This window comes from Chelmon rostratus, chromosome 12, assembly GCF_017976325.1.
Source record: "Chelmon rostratus isolate fCheRos1 chromosome 12, fCheRos1.pri, whole genome shotgun sequence".
Classification (NCBI taxonomy): Eukaryota; Metazoa; Chordata; class Actinopteri; order Chaetodontiformes; family Chaetodontidae; genus Chelmon; species Chelmon rostratus.
In genome coordinates this window covers 6,508,817-6,524,316 of record NC_055669.1, presented here as the reverse complement: position 1 = coordinate 6,524,316, position 15,500 = coordinate 6,508,817, and the positions used below count along the sequence as shown (strand labels likewise).

At 43.4% G+C, this 15,500-nt stretch overlaps 1 protein-coding gene across 2 annotated transcripts; it reads right to left on the bottom strand.

Moving 5' to 3' along the window:
- Positions 1–16: 16 nt before the first annotated feature.
- Positions 17–13,855, bottom strand: ap1g2 (adaptor related protein complex 1 subunit gamma 2). 2 transcript variants are annotated; one of them, XM_041949529.1, is made up of 21 exons: positions 13,059–13,855; positions 12,413–12,537; positions 11,266–11,407; positions 10,677–10,773; positions 10,477–10,553; positions 10,304–10,399; positions 9,853–9,933; positions 9,327–9,425; positions 9,161–9,216; positions 8,247–8,360; positions 6,841–6,981; positions 6,367–6,421; positions 5,618–5,740; positions 4,402–4,491; positions 3,863–3,990; positions 3,505–3,609; positions 3,190–3,331; positions 2,492–2,654; positions 2,160–2,311; positions 1,800–1,898; positions 17–1,483 (listed from the first exon to the last, which is right to left on the bottom strand). In XM_041949529.1, the coding sequence occupies exons 1-21, from the start codon at positions 13,317–13,319 to the stop codon at positions 1,379–1,381; spliced, it is 2,451 nt and encodes an 816-aa protein (XP_041805463.1). In that variant the 5' UTR covers positions 13,320–13,855; the 3' UTR covers positions 17–1,378. The 2 variants fall into 2 exon arrangements, with proteins under 2 accessions (XP_041805463.1, XP_041805466.1); XM_041949532.1 differs by having other exon boundaries at positions 4,402–4,488.
- Between the last annotated feature and the right edge of the window lie 1,645 nt (positions 13,856–15,500).

Sequence of the window (15,500 nt, the reverse complement as noted above, 5' to 3'; positions counted from 1 at the left end):
CTGCTGAGGATTCTGAAAACTGATTTTTATTAGAAAATGACATGAAACAGAAGATTTACAGACAGTTTATTCAACTGACAGAATACTCATCCTGGTCTTGTCTTTACATTTTAGCTAAGGTAGTGTTCTGAAACAGTCTGTTAAGAGATTGCACTGAAATCCATTTAGAGCACCATTGCTGACATCCAGCATCCAGAGTTGTTTTTAATAGAGGTCAATGAATATGGAATGAGTTATGAAATGAAGCTTTTACACACGTGTTTTACAGCCCGCTTTTTTGTCCTTCTACAACAAAGGGTTGTATTAGAGATTTTCCAAAGACTCTTATAATTGTGCTCATATACTTAATATGTAAAATATACTCGACAGTATCATGCCCTTTTATTTCCTGGAGACTGTGTGTAGTGATGCAGGAAGTAAAAAGAATTCAGGAGCATCTGTAAACAACAGGCAAGGAGATACTGGTCAAGTGTTGCTTGATTTGCTGGGATAAAAACTTTTTTTAATGACTACATCTCTTACATTTAAAACCATTTCTTGAGCTCCAGAACTAAATCTTGTGTTTTTGGTGCATGAGATTATGTCAGTTATTGAGAGGATGAAAGGCACAAGGGAATTCATAAGGAGGTGGATACTCAAGATACTCTAAACTGTTCAGCTCAATGAGGAAATGAATGAAAATTAGGAGCAACAGAAGACAAGTGAATGCAACACATGAGGCTGTGTTTGAAATCCGACACCCTTCAGTCTCAAATTCATGTCCTTCAGTTTCCCAGTAAAACAAGTGTACTGGATAAGAACATTTTAGAGTAGTAGTGGGTCATTCGTAAATGTTAAACTGATTTTCAACAAAGTGAAGATACTAAAGGCAAATATTTAATAAAGAAAATCATTTCAAAGGGAGGCAAACATGAGTGCCCTGTCAGGACAACTGATTTGGTGGCTCACACTGACCGGTAGGTGCCACATGAATAAATATCTATGGAGTGGAACATCAACTACAATCAGCTTGGTAGCTTAAAAGCCTGGATTGTACAGTTCTATGGACAGTTGAACAACTGCAAAAAAACCCTGAAAAACTGAATATTTTAGTACTTCCATATAATACCGGCATACTCCAAAGCTTTCGCCATCAGTCACATTTATGCTTGGATTCCAGAGGAGGGGGGGTTCATGTGTGAAGCTGTGATTTCCCGTGAAAGAACAGTGTTCTTCAGCCATAAAAACACCAACAAAATCGGGAATTTAAGAAACAGCAGCTTGGGCTGTAGTGCAGAGGGTGTGACAGCAGAAAAACAACCTCCTGTCAGTGAGGGGCGACGCCTGCTGACTCATCCACAGACTGCTGTCATAGTCCCGTTGGACTGAACGGCCGCTGTCAGTGGGCAGCACTGAGTCCAGGGAAGGAGTCGATCTGGACTGTATCCTGAAAGGCTGATCCTTGGCTGCTGTAAGATATACGGACCCTCATCTTCAGGTTCACCTGGAGGGGGAGGAAGGATTTAGGTTTGTAGATAGATTTTGCGTGATGGAGCTATCAGCAGCTCTGCTTCAACTGGAACTGGAGCAACAACACAAGATTTGAACCTGGCACATGCTCGGCTATGATGTATTCTTGCTGAATGTTTGTGGGAGCTGTGTGAAAGCGTGGAGACGAAGTGTGAAGATTCATTCTAATGTTGTACTTCAAGCTGATCTAACTTTTACTACACAGACTTGGATTTGGGGGCTTTATCTTCTCCTGTGCCGATATAAAAGAGGGATGGATCGCACCGGATCAGACCAGACTTGAAACCCACCTTGTTTGGGTTGTTGAGGACTACCATCTGGGTCACCTTAGCTGCGCCTCGTGCAGGAAGGCAGTCCCCACTCGGAGCCTTCATGTGTAACTGGACACTCTGGGGGAAGATCAAATGGAACTTTGAAGTTAAAACCACCAAAACACATGCCTCCTTTTACTGCACTGATGGCCACCACAGAGAACATGACAGGGTCTAACAGTGACATCCTGCAACCGACACAGACTGTGATCTGTGTGGTACACTAAATTTATTTTTTAGTGCACCTTGGCAGCCAAAAATCAATGTAGACAGAGAAAGCTCCCCTGCTACAGAGAGTATGTGTTAATTGTGTGTTTCATCACAGGTAGTGAGGCAAACCTTGGGCACTGCAGCCTGCAGGGTGAAGCTGCTGATGTCTGAATCAGTGGAGTTGGAGGCTGTTAGTGTGACTGTCAGGCCTGAGTCCGACTGTTTCTCACAACTTAGCGTCAAAGTCACACCGTCTTTGTCATACACCGGCACTGTGGGAGCTGTGGAGAACAGATGAAATGTTGCATTAGTTTAAAGCCAATATGGAAGGAAAAGCACAACACTGGAAGAGATTTAGGGAGATTATCTGATGGCCTGATTCAGCTTTAGTCCCGTTCCTCTTTCAGTCTAAACTAGTGTTTGTGTGCGTGTGTGTGTGTGTGTGTGTCTGAGGGTCAGACCTGGTGCGAGGGGGACAGGCTCAAACCCTCCTAGCAGATCCAGGAGGTCTCCTCCAGCAGTGCTGGCAGTGTTGGTGGTCAGGCCAGCCGCTGTGCCTCCGACTGCTGGGCTGGGCTGCAGAGTCTCCTCCGAGCCTCCCAGCAGGTCCAACAGATCACACACCTGAGGAAAAGCGCAGACAGGAGGACAGAGCTGCCTTTTTGAACTTCAACAGGAACAGATCACCCTACTTGGCATGTTTAATGCAAATCTTAACAGTCAAGTTGTGTGAACATTTGAATGCACCCGTACGATCACTGACCAAAATACATCTGTCCAGCACTTTTTTAAGCACTATAAACATACTCCTATAACTACAAAAAAGAAGAAGACACCACTGAACAGAGATCAATACCAAACTTTTGTGCATTAATTTAAAAGTCTACAATTGAATCTTCATCTCAATATCTGATTATTGTGGGTTTCACCAGAGCTGAGCCTTATTACAGCAGTGGTTCATACATGCTTCACAGTCAGCTCGGGGCCTGCCCTGACGATGCTTGAAACAATGCAGTAATGACATCAGTTGATCAATAAAATCTTGAAAACCATCAAAAAGAGGTCAGACAGTCAAACAGCACTGGAAAGACAGAGGTCATGAGTCTACTCTCGACTGAGCTGCTGTTGTATAACATGCATCTGTGTCAATGTAACGCACCTGGTTAGCAGGCTGTTGGGGGAGCTCTCCCTGCTTGACTTTGGCTGGTTGGATCTCCCTGACAGGCTCCCCTGTTGACTCTCCGTTGGTATGACCCGGGGAGTTCTTTTCAATCACAGGCATCCTCTCCAGCACTGCTGCCCTGAAGCGAGAGGGGGCATCTCAGTGCTTATTGGCCACAACATTTGTTTCTACCATCAACTGTAAAAATCCTTCATGTTGGAATCACAGCTTTAAAACAGGGAAAAACAGAAACACAGAAATGATTTTATAAAGAACAGGAAAAGCTGACTTCTTCATCCCGCTGTTGCATACCTCATGTGGTCATATTTCTTGAACAGAGCATTGTATTCAACTGCCCTCTGCTGGAGCTCCACATCTATACAGCTGCCGTAGATGCTGACGATGCTCCTGATGCGACTGGCAGAGGAGGGGAGACGAGGGCAAAGAGCAGCAGTCAGGGGACTATTGAGAAACAACTGCAACTATTCAGAAACTGTCTTAATCAGGAATATTTAACAAAAAAAACTAGCCAGAAGTGACGTGTCAACAATGCAGGCATGACAGTAACCATTGACTAACCGGTTGTGACCCACAGATCAACCAAATACTGTCACAGTGCTTTAACGATATATGGTCACTGCTTGCTGGGAGTGACAGAAGTGATTCTTACTCCACGTTATCAGTGATGCGTGTGCTCAGTTTCATGGTGGCGGTGAGGGCAAAGCCTCTAGTCGCCGGGGACGACATGTGGGACTGCAGAACCGTTTCCAAGGCGTCCAGGACATCGTCCTCGCTGACCTGAGCGAGAGGGTACAGGGTCTGAAAGCTGCCAACACATTTTTATGGCACCAAAACAAACACATTTTAGCTTCTAGCTCCGTCACAACTACCGCATGATTAAGACACAGAGCTTTAATTCAAGCACTTGTCGCTGCAGTGTGTCAATGCAACATGCACTGCATTGTCAATCAAAATGTGTGACTGCTTCTTCTTTGGATTTGCGATTGCAGAAATCTACTCAGACGCACTAATATGTCCAAACCAGCTGCCACCGTGGCTGAAAATGTCAAATGTGTCTTTGTGTCCCATTAGACAGGAGGCATTTAGAACCGCAAATATAAAACCCTTCATGAACTAGCAACAGGTTGAGTCACTACCAATAACATTTAATTGTATTGCACTATAATACTGTGTTGGTGCTCGGTGTACCTGAACGGGCTCAGTCTCCTGACAGTCTCCCCTCAGCAGCAGGTCTCCGTACTCTCCAATACACCAACATGCCACCTGCACCAGGGGCTGCTGCACATACAAATATCACACTCACACAACTGTAGGCACATAATCATAGGGTGATATTTGACATGTTCGGGAGACCGGCCTGCTGGTCAGCATAGCTGTTTGAAACATCAGAGCCAAGTTTTTTCCCTGAATTCAGTGAAGCTTCTGTGGAGGAAGACGGGAAACTGCACCACACTGCAGATGAGTACATGGCTGCTCATCCGACTCGGTTCCAAAAATAAACCTGGTTGCATCAGCCAGTTCCAAACTGAAAGCGTAGCTATTCTCTCTGCCGTGGAACCGAACCAGCTCACTCTGCTTCACAGCTGACAAACACAATAAAATAAAAATGTATGAACACCTCTTGAGGTTTGCACATTATGTTGTGCCGCAAAATGATCCTAAAATGAAATGACATGATTTCCCTCTCTGACAATTTCTGTCAAAAACCCTTGGTGGACTTTAGGATCTAGGAAAGTTGTGTGGAATATCAGCTTCACTTCAGGCTCTTCACGTTTTAAAGAGTCACGCTTAATCAAGAGCCATGTGTCCAAGAAGATCTATATGTCTGCTCCGCTCAGAATGGAAGCGACTAAAGGCTGATCATGTTGCCTTATGCTCCTCTTTTTTGTATTTTAAGTGGCACAGGCTATGATTAAATGGTTTTCCCAATGCCTGCTGCAAGGGCCCTGGTTTAAGTTGCCTTCATAGCTTTTCTCCTCTGAAATATAACTTTGGTGGGCATGATTAGATGAGGTCAGGTATGTTTTTCCAACAAACTAATTTCCTGTGGTTAATTGTATTTTGCCATGTTTTGATTAGTTCATTGTACTTTAAGACACATAAACTAGACTTAAGCAGCTATACTGAACTGTTGATTTGTAATTTGTAACTTTTCTTACAAAAAAATTATATTTAACAGAAGACTTATTCTGTCTATGATGAATCTAATCACCTTATCATATGTTAAATGTATGATAAGCATCTATATCTTATAGTAAAGGATCCAACTGCAGCAACAGATGGAAGATTTCATTATCCAGGTTCACTGAATGAGTAAGCTGACCAACAAGCCAATCCCTCTGAAACGCTGAAGCGCTCCTTTAAGACAGGAAATGCCTACACACACCCACACCCACACACACACCTGAGAGATGTCAGTGAGCAGAGCCCGGTAGAGCTTGTGGACAGTGTAACAGTGCAGCTCTGAGGCGGTGGTGATAAGCTGGATCAAGTTGGGAACCGTTTCATCTCTCACGTCGCCCCCTGCCTGGCAAAGTGGAGAGCAGAGTCAAACACAAGCACACACTCACACTCACACACACACACACCAAACTCCATTAGCTAGACAGCTGGCCCAAGTATTTGGGTCGCCCTACATTTCCTTCCAGACACAATGACCTCACTTGGGGGCTGTTTCCATCACAGTTCACATACATTACAAAAGGACATTCACCGACATGGATTAAGCTTTAATTTAAGCCACATCTCCACCCACTTCTATACACCCCATCCTTTTGGGAACAGTGCAAAGGATTAGTGTACGCATTAGCTTTCCATGTATTCGCTTACCTAGATGGAGCACAAAACAAAAAGTAAGGATGCGACAGAGTGCAAAATGGAAAGCATGAGTCCAGGATAAATGGCCTATTCAGCTCCTGGGGCTGCATGTATGAAAGTCTGTACAGAAGAGGTACATCCCATCTCTTGTCAAATGTATCATTTAGAAAATATGCATGTAATATTTCAGTGCATACACAGGCTTCATGCATGCGGCCCCTGGTGTCTACGCTAAGGAACAGAGCATTCATGATGGCAGTGGACAACTTAAAAAGAGCTGTGAGGGAGAAACTCATGTCAGAGGCAGCAGGGCGAAGTGGCTCAGTCTGTATTTACCGTGGTGAGGACATGCAGGATGGTGTCAATATGCCAGCGCTGGGAGGGCGCATACCTGACAGAGACAGAGACACACACACACACGCTCAGTGGTGCTTGAGGGTGAGCCAGACGCACACAAATCCATCTGCATCTTCTCATTACGCACACACATACACACACCACACACACAACCAAAGTGCATCCAGTGGTAGAGAGATATACAGCAGAAACAGAGGAGGCTATTCATGGCCACAGTGCCACTAAGAGGGACAGGGGGCAGACTCACAGTGAGACATGTAGACACACACTGTATATTTTAAGCACAGAGACTTTTTTGTTACAGCCCTAACACTTAAACAGCTGCATCGCATTAATGCTCACATTATCCAGTCCCAGCTTGGAACAACAGAAATGTACTCGCTTGCACATGAATGTGCGTGTGCTTGCATGCAGGGGTCTGTGTATGTGTGCGTAATGCAGTGTGTCACCCACCTCTCTGCGGCGTTGAATATGCCGCTGGCAGCTTGAGCCCTGAGCTCAGGGGGGCAGGAGGAGAGGAAGATGAGCAGCTCCTTCATCATGGAGCGGATGTTGGAGGCCGACACCAGCGCCAAGGAGAGATCCAACGCGCGGCTGGAGAGATGGCCAGAGACAATTCGTGTTGGTAATTCGGCGTATACGCACATTTAAAATGACGCTCTGCTGGAAGTGGGAGTCTGGTGCCATTTCTCTTACAATTCACCAAATTAAAAATGTAAATTTAGACTACAGTCCATTCCGTGTTGAGGTCGGTGTGTTCTCAACTGAGCACACGTAGCCTTAATGTTGCAGAAAATGAACGTTCACATGTTCGATGTCTCACATCCATCAACATTCAGAATTTTGTCCATGTCCTTTTCGTCCAAGATGAAATCCACCCTGCTGATGTGCCCTTTAGCAACACACTGACTTATTAGTACCCACAGGTGGCTATTTTTATTTGACCTTTCTGCAGAAAAGATCAAATAAGGTCAAGTATATTCTCTGTGTAAGGAGAATATATCCACAGGGATCAATTAAGTATTGCTTCATTATTATCCTCATTAGTATGGCTGGAAATCACCAGGTAGCTCACAGTATAATGCTAGCATGATATTTTGTCCACAATAGTGACATTATCACAAGACAGGTGATTATGTGATATACTGTGTAAATAACCTATGATAGATCATGATACCTGAAATGTTCTTTTCAACAAAGCCTAAAATCAAACCTGTATTTCCTTCATGATGTTCATCGTTCTTGATCGGTCATGACGCTGGTAATTGGTCGGCCACAACAAAATCAGGCTAGATTTGTGTAGTCTGATCCCGGCATTAGCAAAAGTTGCTATAACAACCGGGTCATATTGCTCTATTATAACACACTCTCTATTCAACTGTGTGATGAGTTCAGAGGAAGTAGATTGTGTCAGCCTGTGGTGGATTCTAGTGTCAGACGGATCAGAGGTCGTTGGTACAGAACATCAACGCTGCTAAGCGGCAGACGCAACCTGTCACCGTCCAAAACCACCTGTACACAGCCTTTTATATCATCTTGCTCGTTGTACCAAGAGGAGGAACCAAATGATGCTGTATTTATCTTTTATCTTTATCTTCAAATTATTACTTTTGGCACCAGAAAATGTCCCAAACATAAAAAACAATATGACACACTTTCAGAGTACATATAGAAAAAAATGATTGATTTCCTGTTCAAAATGAAGTGATCCCTGAACCTTTTTATAAATTTGACTCTCTCAAAAACACACATCAGGGGGTAAAGCAGGGGGGAAAGGTGTGACCTCAAGAGTGTCAGGTTTACTGAACATCTGTGGTCTAACAGCTGTGCCTGACAAGCAGAGAAGAGGTGACAGTTACCGCTTGACAGAAGCGTCCTGGTCCTTCAGGCAGTCCACGATGGTTCCCCGGTGGCGCTGCACAGCGTTGTGGTCTGTCCCGACAATCTTTTGAAGAGAGATCATGGCGATGTACCTAGACACGCATACAGAAGAGCCAGAAATAAAGATGTCATGTTTTAAGCTTCATACTGCATCATGATGAAGTGCTGTGACTGAGCTGAATTCATTAAGACCTACACTACCAGTAGCTAGATTGTGTAGTGTCACAGAACATATTTAATAAATTGTTTGTTTTACAAATAATAATTTCTAACCATCAGCTAACAATCAAGAGGAACTGACAGTGCTGTACAAACTTCCTCGACATGGCAAGATAAATAATTAATCTTTCCACCTGGAATGCCTCATGAACTGATGAAGTATTTATTTATGTGCGCACAGGAGAGATGTTATCTAGCTGAGCAGGGCCCACAGGAATAAACCAGTTCTATTACTGTCACACAGCCACAGAGAGATTCAGGGGCCCCACAGGTAAAAACCAGACAGGCCTGCCTGGCCACATGTCCCCTACTGAGACAAACCCAAAGAAAGGGAACATAACAAAACCCCAAGGAACCTGCTACAGGCCTGCAACTGCCTGATGAAAAATGACAAGGCCTAAAATGAAGAGATCAGCATTAACAGATAGACAGTGACCTTCTGGTGTGGCTCTATGGCTCCAGGGAAAGTGATTAGTGAGCTCAGGCTGATAACAGCCTGATGGGAGGCTTCTCTCTCTCTCACTCTGGCTGCTGTGAGTTTGCCCGTGAAATGGAAATGGCAAAATGACCCAGAGAACTAAGAGAGGGAGGAGGGAAGGATGGGGGAACAGCAAGAGCGAGAAACAGGAATGTGTGGAGGAAGGGACGTAGTGGAAAGGAAAACAGCACCAACCGAATGTTCCTGTCGTTGTTTAGGAGGAATCTTCCCAGGATGTTCACAGCCAGAACCTGCGGCACAAGTGAAGTCAAGCACATGTGCATTTGTTGGTGAACTGGCTCACATTATTCTTGTGTATTAATGCAGCCAAACACAGTGAGAAGAGCTGCTAGCCTCTCACCCTGAGTCCACTCTCTGACTTGATGTCTAGCACAGTCAGAACAGTCTCATACAGCACAGCGTTGCCCACAGTCTTGGTGCTGTCTGTGTTGGTCGCCACCTGTATGGCAAGTCAGCCACACGTCATCGGTCAGTACATTAGTCATACAACAACGTACATTAGCAACAGATTTTAAAGGTCTGTGACATTTTTTGAATAAAGGATAATTTCTGCATCTCTCTACGATCAAGTGATTCATTAACCAGTTTGAGGTAAATCTTTCCTGGTACACAGGAAGTGATGCATGTTCCAGTTTATTTGGATTAAGACAAACTGGGTGACTGACTGGGTAGTCAGCATGAGCAGCGAAACTTGCGGTGTCTGAAATAAGAAAGGAGCCACACCTACAGAAACTTCATCAAGAAAAGCTGGGAAGTAGATAAAGTAACAGCACTAGGTAACTTCTAAATAATAACAAGCATCATAAAAGTAAGAAAAAACTCAATTTAATAGTTATTAATTGTGCAAATGAAAGAGAACACTGGACCTGAGCGAGTAGGTCGTTCATAGCGTCACTGGCTGCCTCGCTGTTGTGACCGAGGATCCTCAGCAACCTCAAGATGCGTACCTAAGGATGGAAGCCAGGAAGAGTGAACAGATGGACGACAATTCATTCTGGTGCAGCGAATCAGCAAAAATAGAAGGATGGATGAGAAGATAAATCTGTGTGTGTTAGTGAGAAAGAAACTGAAGGAAAAAACATTAACACACGTTTTGATTTGACTCAAAAGTTCCTGGTTTTGATGAGGCAAAATAAAATAAGGTAAAATCTATTGATTGTTGTCAGAGATTCAGGGAAATTAAGAATTATACTTGATGATTTATAACAACAGATGTCCTTGTTGTTATTACAGTGTGATCTACAGTCAGCGTAATGCAGTGCAGCCACATGCTGAATGATACTGGAGAGGAACTGAGTGGAGCTGCAGTGCACTGACCTGTAGGAAGGGATCACTGATTCCTGCCACGTCGTGCTCTGGAGAATAACCCGAAATGACCAGACCTTTCATGATCTGAACCAGATCCGGCACTGCCTGAGATACACACAGCACAAACACATTACAGCAGAGACAGAGAGTGTCGAGACGCAGAACTTATCAGATACCTGTACCTTTCTGAACCGCTCCAGAGTCTCTGGACTCCGCTCACACAGCTCCGTGATGAGCACCACAGCACCGTGTAACACACCTACAAACACAGCCAAACCCATTAACAATCACTGGAAATTGCGACCTGTGAGAAAAGCTTGGCAAAGTAAAATGAACCGGTAATCATATTACTACTGCGTTTCATGAAGGTAGATCAGCTCACCGTGGTTCTTCTCAGAAAGCAGGGACCGAGCCGCAGGTGCAAAAAGCTCCCCCAGTTCCTGGACTTTTCTTACAATGTGCACAGCACACAGAGCAGCCTGGAGGGACAGTGGAGGAAGTCATCAGCACCTTTACATCACCACTAGTGAGCAGGTGACAGGGGGATGTTTGTTTGTTTTACTGCTGACAAAGGATTGAAATCTGTGTGCAACAAATGCTTTTAAACAGGCCTCAAAGGCTAACAAGTAATATAACATCATACAGATTAAAGTGCAAAAACAGACCAAATATCTTTAACACATTATCCCCAAAACCAGTAACAATAAATCATATAGCCTAGTAGCTTTGAGAGCAACATGTTTTAGTCATGTTGTTTGTCTTATTTAGAGGCCCAACATTGATTATCAAATATGAAAATGAAATCTGAATTATTGTTTTTCACTTCATACTAAAATGGTTACAGCATCTCAGTAAGATTACCTCTTAAAGAAGGAAAAACAATATTATATAGTTAAATTAGTACTTCTATACAGTGCTATTATATAGTGATTACAATGGTAGCAATATTAATTTTGCTGAACGGTCCCCACCTTCTTCTTTATGTAGGAGTTGGAGGCTCGGAGCAGCCGGTCTATCTCTGGCGCCAGATCTCTGCACATCTCAGCTGAACCCATGCAGGCCAGCGTGCACAGAGCCAGAGACTGCACATGCTGGCTGCTGTGAGAAAGATCACTGGAAAACACACACATCGAGAAAAACACACAAATGACACATTTTCCTGAAATCACATGAGAATATCCTCCACTCTGTAACTATGTGACTTGCTCTGATTCCTTTTTCTGATGTTTTGCTCCCCATCTTGTCTGGTGTGTCTAAGTGCACTACTGTCCATTGTGAATAATTATCTATTGTCTAGCACCAATGCTATCAATTGTAATTTTAGGGAAAATACCAGTGTTTTGCAATCTTTTATAAGTGGTCTTCCAGAATGAAACATATAAGACAGAAACTTGACAACATGTTATTTTAACTTTCCCCCATATTTACCATTCACAAGCTCTACATAATTGTTTTTTTATTGTGCTACTGCACACTAATACTGTGGTAAGCAGATATAAGGACATTTTAAGTGTTTAGTGTCAACATCTGTGATTCTCATATGAAACATCCATAACTGGTGTATAAAAACATAATAAATGCTTAATGACATATTGTAACATAGCTGTAATCATATGCTTTATAACACACTGAAAGATTTGTTCCTGTGTGTAATCATATGTAATTTCAGGTATATTTTATTGTGTTCTTTATAGTAATATACCTGCTATCTTTGCTTTGTATAAGGAATTATAATTGTTGACATATTTGTTAAAAAACAATACCAAATCACAAAAAATCATTATATTTGCTTACAACTATATCATAATGCATCATAAGCCATCTATTCATTGTTTATTAAACAAGTACTCCGGCAGTACTAGCGGCTAATGTTTCTTCAAGCTGCTAGCATCAAGCAGATGAGCAGTGGGCTACAGAGGTCTGGTAAGCGCACTTCTTCTTAAACTCCACACCCTCAGATTTTTCTCTCAACATTTTCAAACTAGTCGTCTTCAGCTCCAACTGATGCTGACTCAAGCGACATCACATGAGGCAATTTATCAGACTTCACACAGCTCCATCTGGAGCCACTAAATGCTTTAAGCTTTTCAACATATGCAGCAGCACGGGAGTCCTTACTTCTTGATGGAGTTGGTGATGAGCAAGCTGGCATCCTGCTTCTCATCCAGCAGCATCATGGCGCCCAGATACCCCACACGCTTCTCACTGTAGCGAGGGCTGGCTATCATCCGAACACACTCCATCTAGTAGGAAGAGCAACAACTCCTCTTAAAGTTATTTGGCATACTGACCCTACTGATGGTCTGGCCTCGGGGAAATTTTCTGCTCTTTTCCAACTCCAAGTGGCAGTCAGATTCATCTTCAGAGCAGCAGCCTCGGAGTTGTGAGTCCCAGTTTTTTTTTTTTTTTTACTATGCAGCAGACTTTGCTTGAGGGCATTAAACACAATCCACAGTCTTCTAAAGACAGGGAAAGTTTACATGCACATAGCAACAACAGGAATAATATTATTAAAATTATCATATTTGATTCCACAACACGTTGTCTCTCTCTCTACCTGTTGTGAGCCCCATCATGCACTCACGTTTTTGCTGAGCACACAGATAATGTCTATAAGGGATCAGTGGTTAGGACATAGTGGTTTGACACTGGGACTGGGCCACTATTCAGCGATGATTTGAACCCAGATCCTGCAGCTGCATGGTGGTTTCTCACCCCATTAACCCAGGCGAACCCATGACAGGCATTAGCAAAATCCCCTCACCTGACCAAAGTGAGCGGGGTAGCCCAGCATGTGCACGTAGAGCAGCTTGGCCAGGTTGTGCGATCGCCCCCCATTGTCAGATTGTCTGAACTGTGCCCGGATGGCTGCACACTCCCTCTGGATGACACCCCGCTCCTCACACTGCGTCCTTGCTGACCTGATGGCCCGGATCATCTCCTGCAGGGGTACTGATGGAGACATGGCTGTGTGTGTGTGTGTGTGTGTGTATTTGTGAATTGGTTTGTGTTTGTGTGTGTGCATAGGGTGTCATGTATAAAATACAACATTAACAGAGAGCAAACTACTTAATGTGCAGGGTTACACTGTGCCTGGTTTCACTTCCTGTTTCTCCAGGAGTGTGTAAGCCATGACAGAGCTGTTCCCACACTGTCACACACCTTCAGACGAGCTGAGCTCTCACTAAAACAAATAACTTAAGTGTGTATATATCAGAAACAGTTCAAACAACTTCATGTCTGGGTAGCAAGTCTGGTAAACTCGTTTAACCGCTATTTACTCCCAGAGGTAGCTAAATTGAAAGTTACTGTCAGTTATCTACATCAATATTACTTCCTGACGTTGTAAAAATACATTTTATTTAACGAGTTAAGTCCCACGTTAGCATGACACTCCCCCAGTCGATGATGCAGGTCATGAAACGAGGCAGGGGCTAGCCAACTGACCGAGCTGAGCTAACCTTGCAGATGCTGTCACAAGCCTGCTCAGCGAGACTGTCGAGCTAAAGAGCTAGCTGAGTTAGCATTTCAGACTGTTCATGTGAACGGCTTCAGCTCCAAAATAACTACGTACCTCTTCACTGTGCAGAGTCTCGCCAGTATTTGACAAGGTAAACCGGTTCAGCCGAACCCCCTCCGACACACGGCAGCGGTCAGTTGGCTGAGCACCCAAACACTGAGCGTGTCCATAGAGCGTCAGCGGAGCCAAAATAATCACACCACTTCCTGTCACAACTTTCAAAATAAAACGCATTTGATAACTACTGCTTTTGTAATACTGTGGAAAAGATATCTTGATTGCTGTTGAACTCAAACAAAATTTAAGGAAACTGGCAGGACAGATCATTACACTCGATATGATGTATCACTCTCGGGAAGACATATTACTTAACAATTGGGCATTTTTATATTTGATTTTGTGACATATCATAGCATGGTTGCATAGGCACAATTAATAACATTACATTTAACTAAAGTTTTGCCAGTTCTAGGGCATTGCAGGATACAGTTGTAGCTGCCGGTATGGCTTATTCGGAAGAGAGTTTGGGCCGTAGCCAGGAAATATTGGGGTCAAGGATCTAAATTTACCCTGCAGCGGTCCATCCTCCTGAGAAATGTTTCACATGGGAATATAACAGGCCTCACAGCAGACATTTTGGCTTGGCATAGTACAAAAGCACATGTGTTACTAATAACATTCAAGTATCTGAGTATCTAAAAACATTTGACTTTACACGGCCACTCCTCTACCGGTCACTAAAACCCCTGGATGTACAGAAACACCAAGGACTTAAGAATACATTCATCAATAATTAATGTCATTCATTACACCTGTGCTTTGCCTGCTGTGACGGGTCAAGTCTATACTGGAAAGGACTAATTACTGCAGTGTCTCAGAGGAGTCAAAATTATCTTAGCTCAGAGTCACTCAGTAGCTCTTTGCAGCACTTTCAAGTCCCATGGTCATCAGCAGATAGACAAGTCATATGATTTGTGTGGAAAACTGTTTGGTACAAATATAACCTTTGTGGACTACCATAGGTACAGTTATTTGCCAGTTGCCATAGCCGGATCAAGTTGCATCCTGTGAACACATCAAATTGTTTGTGTGTGTGTATTCCTATAGATCACAAAGGTTCCAAACAGAGTAGCCTCCAAATTGTGCTGCTGAACCATAATAGTGAACACAGGACAGCCCAATACAAAACACTTCACTGTGTATACCCTCTCAGTTTTCTACATGAAGTCTAGTTGATAGTTCTATACTTAAAAAAAAGCCTATCAGCGGTCAGGTATGTTACCACGGCTTCACATATTCATATAATTCAATAAATATTTAGGTACGCAGATATTAAGGATTTTATTTTGAAGACGAATCCATCTACTTTCCTGTCTTATTATGATACTGTGACATCTCGAATCACCTCGGCTCGTCATAGCTGCCCAAGACTTCCGCAATTTGATCGCTCATTGTGCGTGGACTCCGCCCCTTCTACGTCAGGTGTTCCAACAGGTAGATAAAACATTAATGAGCAGGCGCAGCAGAAAGAACGATACCACTGCAGTATATGCAGTATGATAAAACATAGTGAGAGAGATTATGAAGACAACCGGGCATCCCAATACAATTTCTGACGGGTATCCAACCTGTCAAAAACATAATCCAGGTGATAAAAATAACTGAGAAAAATCACAAGATGATAAG

Coding starts and splice junctions, on each gene's coding strand:
- ap1g2 (XM_041949529.1), bottom strand. CDS start 13,319: ATGCACACACACAAACACAAACCAATTCACAAATACACACACACACAC. Junction 3,610..3,862: donor CGCATCACTGATAACGTGGA/GTAAGAATCACT, acceptor CTCCTCTGCCAG/TCGCATCAGGAGCATCGTCA. Junction 1,484..1,799: donor TCCTCAACAACCCAAACAAG/GTGGGTTTCAAG, acceptor CTCCCCCTCCAG/GTGAACCTGAAGATGAGGGT.